Genomic DNA, 11,242 nt, shown 5'->3' on the forward strand with positions numbered 1-11,242 from the left:
AAAATGGATTATGACTGCTTCTATTTTTACAGTTGCCTCATCTTTTTGCTAGGAAATAGGGCTATTATTGGCACCTAAGTTATTCACTTTGATTATGATTACTGTTTGTTTGATTTCATCAAGAAAGATGAAATGAAGCAAACAGGATAAGACTTGAAAAATATGAAGTTCTCTTTCATAACTCTCTGTACTAAATAAATAATATTAACAAAATATATTTCCTCTGCAATAAATAATGTAGAAGTAAAGGTTTTAATAAGAATAATATGATAGTTAAGATATGACAAGTTTTCTGGACTTAAAAGATTCCAGATGAACATGAAAAATAACTAAGGTCATAATTAAACAGGTTAATTTTACTTCACCTTGTTCTTTACAAACATTTTAAAAGCTTCCAATCAACTCTTTATTTCATATAAATTTTCTTTAACAACTTTTTTAAATTATGAATTTTGTCATTAGTGTATGGTAAGAACAAACAACTATATAACTGGATGCCTTTGCTGCTATAAATATTGTACTAGTCCAAATGATTCAAATAAATTTTAGGTGTTATACTTATTTACATAATGCTAGATGATAAATTTAATAATCTTAATATTCTATATAACAAAGTTATAATCATAAACAGTTTTTAAATCTTAAGATCATAAGCTTAAAACGCCACTAGTACAGAAATCAAGCTATTCAATATGTTCCAAATAAAAGTTTGTTAGAAAATGGAGTTTAGATTATGAAACCAAATTCCTCATTACATGTACAAAATTACAAATTGCATGGTGAAGTTTAAAGCTTAAATGTATCATTTTTAAGTGGATGCTGTTTTGATCACTTTAAACAATATGGTTAAATTAATAAAACATAAATTTTTTAAGATGTTCTCATAATACTTATTTTTATAAACTACATTGAAGATTGTATTTGGGGCAAAAGACCAGGTAGTTATTATATTATTGCTCATTCACAATAACAAAAGAATTACAAAATTAGCTAGAACAATTCAGGTAGTTTTTGGAAGAAAAACTCATAAATGACACAGAAAATTAGCTGTGCTACTGATGAAACATGTTAAGTTTAATTTGAAACTTAAACTCTAAGCCAATTTGAACTACTTTTCCAATTATTGGAAACTAATATTAAAACCAAGTCCTTTAAAAGATAATTACAGAAATATAAAACTTCATTCAATCTTCACCATAAAGCTATCAGACAAAACAAATACAAATAACAAAAGAATCAAAATAATATAAACTACAAATTTTTTTAAGTCTATAAAATTATTTTCTAAGAATAAATAATTTAAGAAACAATCCAAGTTCAAAAGCAAATTAAAAAAATCTATTTATTATAGTTGAATTTTCATAGTGTTAAAATAGGTAAAAACTAGTAAAGACACTATGTATATCTGAAAATGATTTCTTTAAAGGCTTTAAAAAGTATTGCCTTTCTTCATAACTTGCACAAATCAAATAATTGCTAATCTATTGTCTCATCGATATATTTCCTAACATTAGAGAAAGAAATACTTGAGTATAACTTTATTATGAAGGTGATTTAATAAGCAATGAACAATATTTCACAAACAAAACATACAATGCATTAATGAGTTTTGAATAATTATTCACAATTTTGCAAGCAGTTTTACACATTTTACACACATATCATTTTCAAATAAAAACAACAACAAAAAAAATGAAAGATGGAAAATCTACAATATATACACTACCTAACATTATAACTAGATACATATCAAACATATGTACTTCAACTTGATTACTACTGATTGGACAACATAAAATATTTTAAAAGTGATTTAAAAAATTGTTTTTTAATGTTTCTATTCTATTGAAAATATATGTGCTGATTTTCATTACAGCTGAATGTGAATTCTAAGTAGAAGATTTTTAAAAAAATCATAAACATTCATTTGGAGGAAAGGATGACAATATGTGACTGATACAATTACAAGTAACTTTACAAGAATATAGATGTCATAACTTTACAATATGGGATTAGACAATATTTCATGCATGTATTCATTTGTTGAGATGAACAAATAAATTTGCTTTTCTTAGTAATGATATGCATGCTACAGGGGAACCAGATAAAAATACTTGCCCTGAATTGAATCTTTCAAAGCCTTGTGTACTGAAAGAGAGATACTGATAAGAAGAGTGATTCAAAAATATTTTAAAGGATTTAAAAAATAGCTTACTGTCATAAAAAAGAAATAATAATTTTCCTAAAATTTTCAAATAAAATGTATCAACACGGTTACATTTTGCGGTTATTCCAGTGGAATGTATACCATTCCTAAAGTATATTTGTTAGCTAAATGTATGTTTATTGCTGAGCACACTATTCTTTCTTGAGAGTATTTGTCCTTCCAGGTTTGAGAATTTCTCACTACATGCTTACAACTTATTTGTTATGAATATCTCCAGTCACACTTTTAACCCTTTCTGAAAGCATGAACAGGCAATCATCTGAATATCTTCATACCTTTCCATCCCAGTCTTATTTTGCACATGTTCACTTATTTACTTGTTTCAGTCATTTGACTGCAGCCATGCTGGAGCAGCACCTTAAAAGGTTTTTAGTCAAAGAAATCAACCCCAAGACTTATTCTTTGTAAGCCTAGTACTTATACTATCAGTTCAACAAAAGAATGTTGAACTGCTCAGTTACAGGGATATAAACACACCAACATCAGTTGTCAAGTGATGGTGGAGGGATGAACACACACACACACAACGGGCAGTGGAAGACACTTACCCAAGGTGCCATGCAGTGGGACCGAACCTGGAATCATATGGTTGGGAAGCTAGCTTCTTACCACACAGCTACACCTATACTGTACACTATTTTCAAAGCATACTTAGTTCATTTGTGACAGCGTCATCAATATTATGTAAAACACTTAAGGTCCCTGCATGAGAGACAAAGAGTGAAAGTGAATCTGGATTGTGGCATAATTGATATAGGATTTTCTACATTTATTTATTTCTTTCAACTACACAAGGGTGTGTGGAAAAGTTCCTGACTTTAAGGGTATCACAAAAGGCCTGATTGGAGGCCTAACCTTTCAAGTTTTTTTCAGGGCTTAGAAAAACTGAAAGATCACTGCAATAAGTGTGTGAATCTGAGAGGGGAATATGTTGGATAAAATCATAATTAACTGATCCTCCTGTATTTTTTTTTTTTTTCACCCAAAGCCAGTAACTTTTCAGCACCACCTCATAATCTTTCAATTGGTAAAAACTCTTTACAGCAACAGTAAAAATAAAAATGAATTAGTTACAAACCCCTTAAAATATTAAATACTGAATTACTAATTTAAAACAATTTATAATTTCAACATTTACTGTTGACACATCTCTCGATCCTTAGATAAGTTCAGATTGCAATAATAGCAGACACAAGACAGTAATTGAAGAACAGAATAAATAGTTAAGTGATACAGGTTAATAGCTTTACAATTTTTGAAGAATTAATAAAATACCATTCTAAATAATATCCTTTCATCAATAACTATGCATTTGAATCAAAGCGGGGTTCCCCCCCCCCCACAAAAAAAAGAATTGCAAAAGTGAATACAAAACAAATAGCTCCAGTCCACCTATTCCCTATTACTCATCAGTTAATTTATTAAGAAGTTATTTGATAATTCTAGAACAAAATAAATTTGAGCTAATGTAGGGGCTGCTTATCTAGTTGCTGCACTTATCTGGCAGTAAAGTTTTTTCTAACTTCCTTGCCATCTTTAAAAATGGGACTAAAACGAAGAATATTCAGACAGAACTGGATGGAAGTACTCAGCAACGACAAGAAATTAACATGCAAATTAAAAAAAATTGACAAAAATAAATAAATAAATAGCAATAAAATGAATTGAATGGTAACTAAAATTAACTAATTAACTAGGCAAATTAACCACATCCAAAGGACAATTGCTGAGGTTGGTGAAAGCCAGTCTCTTTCAAAGAATAATTACAGATGGCAATGAGAACTTAACAACATTAATGAGATGGTAAGAAGAAATTGTGTATGGATTGGTTAGCAATTAAAGAAATGGTTTGGATTGCATAGCTATTATCATCAGCTTTCAAGTGAAAATAACTAAGACAAGGTTAAGATGCACAAATTTCTAACCATAAAGTAAATACCTGTAATTGATTGTATGATAATGTTTTATATAATCCAATTAAAATTCATTTGTCTGTTTAATTTCTGTAAAGAAATACAATAGCTAAGTGGTTTGCTTACTAAACCATTGTCCAAAAGATCACAAAAATTTAAACTCTATGACTGAACTATTTTACTTAGTTTACTTAACAGAAAATAGTTACCACTCCCTGGCTTAAGACTAAATTTTAAAAAAGCATTAGTAAAGGTCATAAAAACTCCTGCTCTAAAATTTCAGGCAAGTGAAGTTTATAGACTTCTTGAAGTTATGTTTGCAGGGAGTAACAAATGAACAAGTAAGAAAAATATTTTTTAGATTATTTGAATATATAATAATAAACAGAATAGAGAGATTTGCCTCGAATAGTTAAAAGTGAAATATTTAAGTTTCTATCTTGTACATCACTATTTAAAATTTAAATTATGTCAGGGCTGCCACCTCTTGTCGGCTTCATGAGGTATCAATAATGAACTTCAGTCATTTCAATCAACTTCACAATATGCTCAAAAATTTTATTATACCCCCTCTTAATTAATGTACTAAATAAAAACAAGTTTTTTTACAAAATAAGTTAAGCATACGCAAAATGAGAATGCAGTTTGGAATCAGAATTACTAGCTGATGTATGTAACAAAATGGTCCTGAAATGTGATTGGAAAATATCTAACAAAAATGTTGCTATGAATTGATGGTAAAAGGTATCCTTGGTATAAATAAATGAAAGACTTCAGAGAAAGTGTTTAGATCAGATGTATGAAAACCGAGCTTCACAGGTAATACAGATTATACACATAATCAGTGATAGATGTGCTTAAAATAATCCTAAAAACATATCCATCTTATAAATTACCCTTAAAAATAGAATAAGTTTAAGAAAAAAATATAAATATTTGTCCTTTTTTTAAAATTTCTATATTATAATGTGTTTCTGTTTAACTATCAACTTTTTAAAATATCCTAGTACAATATAAAGATGACCAAGAATTACTTTATTGTGCTTCTCTTTGTTAAATGTAACAGCAATTAGACAGTAATTGAATGGTTTTACACAACATTCCCTCTTTGAAGAATGAGTTTTGTTTTCAGATGACACACATTAACCTCAAAACACAAATATGCAGAGGTTGATCATAAAGGTCAGTGCAAGAGAATGAAATTGCAGGTTTTTGATGTTAGAAGTATAACTTGTAGACTTGCATAAGACCAAAACCAGCTATTAGGAAGCAAAGACATTTATTATCCAATGATAGTCAGAAATAGGTTACAAGGTAACACAGGCAGTACCTAGGTCAATTTTAATTATGTGGAAGTGTGAAAAGCCAGAACATACTAGTAAATCTGCTATTTACTTCAGAAACATTCTTTAGTAGGTAAGGTGAAAGAGTGGTATATCTTTCAAGACAGAACATGTTTTTCGACTCATAAGTTATACTAAAAACAGAAAATGACTGAATAAATTATTTCATTAGCTAATGCGTAAATCCTATATCAGATATATATATACATAGAAAAAAAAAAAATGGTTAAGAATACATTAAAAAGTATGAAAGTCAAAAGAAAATTTTTTTACAACTTTTGTCCCTTTTTTGTTTCAGTCATTGGACTGTGGCCATGCTGGGACACTGCTTTGTAGAGTTTAGTCAAACAAATCAACCCCAGAAATAATTTTTTTATTTTTGGTATTTGTTCTATGGGTCTTTTTTGCCAAACTGCTAAGTAAAGGAGAGGTAAACAAATCAATACCAATTGTCAAACATTGGGAATGGGACAATCACAAAAATATATACATACACACATATATGTATGTGTGTGTGTATGACAAGTTTCATCATCATTGTTAAACTTCCACTTTTTCATGCTTGCATGGGTCAGATGGAATTTGTTGAGACATTTTCTATCACTGGATGCCCTTTCTATCATCAACCTCACCTGTTTCCAAGCAAGGTAATATTTTCCCATAGCCAGACAGGTTTCCAAGGAAGACTGGAAACAATATGGCTTGTATGACAGTGATGCTTGTTTGCATGATGCTAAGACAAGAGTACACACAAACACATATATACAATGGGCTTCTTTCAGTTTTCATTTATCAAATTTACTTAGAAGGCTTTGGTTGGCCCAGAGATATAGTCAAATATATTTGCCTAAAGTGCTACACAACGGGACTGAACCAATGATCATATAGCTGGGAAGCAAGCTTTTCAATCACACAGGCATGCTTGCAGCTAATTTATAACCCATGAACTGAGAGTCCTACTTATTTGACATTTTCTCTAGACACTTAAAAGTATTTAATTAGAAAAGAAAAAAATAGATCTATTTCTCTATAATCTAATCAACTTACAAAGAACAATTTAAGATATTTGGGGTTTTTTTCCTGTCAAAGATAACTCATTAGGTTTATTTAAATAAATCACTAACAACAATTTTACTAATAAGTCACACAGTAAAAATTCTTCCTCATTAAAAGAACAAGTATGACTAAGTGGTGAATAACATGTTCAGTCAAGTTAAAAAGCCATTGAAACAAGTTGGGGCAAACCTAATTGTTTTGAGACTGTGCTCAAATTGTGGGGTAGAAAGAGAGGAAGGAGAGAGAAAAGGAATGAGTGAAAAAGTAATTTGGAGCATAGAACTACTGCAAAAATGTAGTACCTTTTTAACTTTCAAATAGAATTAAACAAAATAAGTATTTGATTTTTTGAAAATAAAATGTGATAAAACTTTATCTTATTTTTAAGTGAATGTAATTAGATTTTTGAGCTAACTAATTTTGTATTTGTAAAATTATAAGGTTGTATCTTAACATTAATACTCGTGTAATATCCCCAATGAAGATGTTTAACTTTGTCTAGTTTTGTTCTACTATTGAGACAGGGGTATAGCTTATAACTGTCAGAAGGAAGGAAACTATAACTGGAAAGTATTTCCTTGGCTTCTAGTTTTGGATTGAAATCCACTCACTGCAGGGATATTAACAACAGCATCAATATCACCATTTTAATGTCCACTTTTCCAATGGGTCAGATGGAATCCAGTGATACAGATTTTGTATGGTCGAATGTCCCACTCATCACCAACCCTCACTTGTTTACAAGAAAAGTAATATTACAACATGACTATTAACTATTCAGGTGTCATGACATCTAATGTTTGGTCCTTTCCTCCATACCACATTCACTAGTCTCTCTCTCCCCACTTTTCTCTCCACCATCACCTTTGTTATATATGATATATACAAGAGTAAAGAGGGTTTCATCAGCAATTAAAAGACTCATCTTCAATTCTTTCAGCCTCTGCCATCACTGTGATCAGACAATCAGAGTAGACTGTAGAAAACTGCCTACTTAGTCTATGTTAAAAAAGAGAAATTGACAAGATAATTTTCACACTAAACTTAGCTGTCCTCTTCTATTTATCCTGTAACCATTTGAAGAACCAGAACAGAAACTCAGTAAGATACACTAGACCTTTAAAAAACAGCTGCTATTGATTTATCTAAATAAAGTAATGATAGAATTAAGTGAGCATCTTCAAAGTACATCTAATATCTGAGAAGCATTTATTTTTCTCATTTAATAAGGTTTACTGGAATAAAGTGAAAGTATTAAAAACCTCATCACATTACTGAAATTTGGGAATATACTAACATGGGTTAGAGACACTTGTGCTAAAGATATATAGTTCAAACATATGTGCAGTAACCATATAAGAGTTAAAAATTCATGGTTTTGCTCAGAGCTGTAGAGTTAGAAGTAATTATTGAATTACTGGAGTTAGAGTCACTATGCTTTTATTGGTTCCAACTAAATGTAAATTGTAAAATAATGCATTAAAATTTATTTCATAGATACTAATTCATTTGCTTTCTACAATGAAAATAATCTAAGCAAATTTGAAGATTTCTATAATAGAGGATCTAGTAGAAGCAATCCTGTTTTTAAGTATGTCAATAACTTTGGGATTTAACTCCTATTTTATAGCTGTTCCCATAATAAATTTTGCATGGATAGATTTTTCAGTCTTCTACAAAATAAATTTTATCTATTGCTTTCTTTTATGTTACACTTACTTGAACTCTATATTCACTGATTTAAATCACTAAAAGGATTATGTATCCAGTTACTTAAGGCATTCAATTTAGATTTAACACTGACTTTTTTTTTTTAATGTTAATCTAAAAACAAGACGATCTCAATAAAATTAGATAATCAAAATTTTTGGAAAATAATGACATGCAGATAAAAGTGACATTTCTATTTTAAGTTAACTAGTGATAGTTTATAAAAGTTGTATGGTTTTGATTCACTAACAATTTGTAGTAAAAAAAAAAAATAAATAAATAAATAAAACCCAATCCCTCACAAGCTTAATAGAAAAGGTAGAGATGATGCACTCTAGTAAACTATCAAGAGACAAGGTGAATTTCTGTTCAACACTTACCAAGTGTAACAGACTTTTAGAAAGTTTATTCACCAAACAAATGCTAGAGAAAGGAAAGTGGAAAATATTGACAGATTCAACATGTTTACACTGTCGATAACCTTGCTTAGTTCATATAAATATACTGACTGCTTTATTTCCGAAACAAATGGTACATTGAGAACTCAAATATTGATATGATATTTGTATATATGCAAATAAATATATTGAGATGTGTGTGTGTGTGTGTGTCTGCATGCATGTGCATGTGTGTGTGCATCATGCATTTGGAGAACATTTCTTTAATGTATTCATTTAAACTATTTTTATTCTATTTATATTTTATTTCAAATACTGAAGAGTTTTCATTGCAATTATTGAATATATAAAATGGTAATAGAGGACAGAAACAACTGAATTCTTAACAAAATGCCATAGACTACTACATCGTTTTTATGCTCAGTGTTCAAACCCCACAGGAATTAACTTTATCTTTCATCCCCCAAGGAGCAACAAGGAATCAGTTCAATGAACTATGCCTTTCTCCCAAAAATGTGAACTTCAGTTAATAAGAAATTATAATTGGGAATATTGGTATTAATTTTCCAAATTCCATATTATCAGTGATTGAAGACAATGTCATTTTTTTATAGGATGTTCATCACTGGAATCATGATTATTTTGTGTATTACACAATATAATCTTTTATTTTGCTTTTGGTTGGTTGTTTTCCCTCAACTGGATATCTTCAATGTAAGGTCATATGTCCTTAACGTAAGAAATTAAACTTGGAACAAAAAAAAATCCACAAGAAATAAACATAAAATATTTAAAGTCTTTTTACTATTTCACATACACATGCATTCTTTCAGGCTCATAAGGCAAGATTATTTTGTGTATTATTGATAGCCTGATGAATTATTGGAAACTAGTTTAAAAGATGGAATTCATCCTCTTCATAGAACAATTCAGCTGTGAAAGTCAAGCGGCATCTATTTGGTTGGCTAAGACAAGAAGAATAATGTCCTGTACAAGAATTGAACTTAGTCATTCAGCATTATTTGGAAATTTGTCTTGAGGTCACTGTACTTTTCTAACCGTACCTAACCATACTTTTCTGTTTGTTTTTCAATGCTTACATGATGGTTCTGAAGCAAAACATTTAAGTGACATAACTATACAGCATCTCTGTGAGGCTGAACATTCTCAAGTTCATCCTAACATGATTTCTCAAATTGTTGTTCTACCTTTATGTCTAAATCAGTTGATAATACACACGAAAATTAAGCAATTATTTTCCATGTATTTATAAAGAAAACGTATGAAAGAAAGTCTTGTATCTTTTTTCCATTGCAGCTAACAAAAATGCATAAATCCCTTAAAATTACTTCAGATATTTAGTCTCACAATCTTTCATGATGAACTTAAATATATATCATTATTGAAACTGAATCCCAGAACCCAAGATTCCACTTTAGAGTTAGAAAATACTGAACTCTGGTAAGTTGATGGCCTCTCCTAGAAAGCTTGTGTTTAATCCATGTTAGAGAACTGCTCATATATTTGAGAGGCACATGCAAACATGTGACACACAAACATGTGGAACTGCTATTTGAATGAGTGGCAAAGATTCCTCAACATACTTCAACAACATCTCATTGATATGTTTCTTTTCTACTACAATGGCCTCTGCTCCACTAAGTTAACTAGCAATATACCCCTTTCCATTCACTTCTACTTAGCTTCTTCCATCACTGCTTCATCCTCTAAATTCTACACAAAACACTTCATCCTTCTTCCTCACATCAATAGTGCTATATGATCCTGCTCCAACAAACATTTTTACACAAGACATTGATTTACAACTTCAATTTTGGAAGACCTGCAAACCATCATAGGCATTGTGCCTCCTTTAACTCATGCAAGATACAAATAAAATAAAAATCTAATTGAAGAAGGTATGAACCGAACTTACACTGAGCAATAATTTGGTAAAAGAAAGATGTAGATCAGTCTTCAACTTAATTTCTGTACTAATGTTTTATTTCTCTGTATATGTGTTATGTGCATTGTAATTCATATACACATGCACTAAATTTGTTGGCATACAAACTGCAATTAAATCTAAATTTATTTATTGATGCTTCTTTTTTCCTTATCTTTTAAGAGTAAGATTGTTAAATATTTGTACAGAGAATTTAAAGTTGAGTGGAATACATTAAAGACATTTAATTTCAATTTTTACTTCAGAAAGTTTTTATAATTGTTGATTAATTAACAAAGATTCATTGCTTCTCTAACAAACTGACAAATACAATTTTTAAAAATATATAAAAGAATTGTGCTTTTTATTGTCTCATGTGCAACCAAAAGTCACCTTTTAATTCTCTGAACAGCCAAAAAAAAAAAAGGATGAAGGAAAAAAAATATGGCAATGTTTTGATGAATTCCAGTCAGCTTAATCATTAATTATTTCATCAACAATCATTGAATTATCTTTCTATCAGATAAAACTGCTACAAAATAAAATCGAATTCAAATAATTGATTTTAGAATAAAGGAGATCAAACTTCTCAAGCAAATGTGATAGTGTTAGATAAAAAAGCTTTTAATGTTTTTATTCTATTTATTTGG

At 29.7% G+C, this 11,242-nt stretch overlaps 1 protein-coding gene across 12 annotated transcripts in view; it reads right to left on the reverse strand.

Annotated features, from left to right (window-relative positions):
* Positions 1-11,242, reverse strand: part of LOC106881190 (girdin) — a 176,959-nt gene that overhangs the window by 146,704 nt on the left and 19,013 nt on the right. For 11 of the 12 annotated variants that reach the window (XR_008265197.1, XR_008265198.1, XR_008265201.1 and 8 more), the window contains one exon: positions 2,119-2,148. The exons of the other annotated variant lie outside the window; for it this stretch is intronic. Coding sequence is in view for 3 of the 11 variants with exons in the window: in XM_052971764.1 (XP_052827724.1) it covers positions 2,119-2,148 (30 nt within the window). In the remaining 8 variants the exon portion in view is untranslated. The remainder of the gene's footprint in view (positions 1-2,118; positions 2,149-11,242) is intronic. 12 annotated transcript variants of the gene reach the window in all.

Source organism: Octopus bimaculoides, chromosome 11 (assembly GCF_001194135.2).
Source record: "Octopus bimaculoides isolate UCB-OBI-ISO-001 chromosome 11, ASM119413v2, whole genome shotgun sequence".
NCBI classification, from domain to species: domain Eukaryota; kingdom Metazoa; phylum Mollusca; class Cephalopoda; order Octopoda; family Octopodidae; genus Octopus; species Octopus bimaculoides.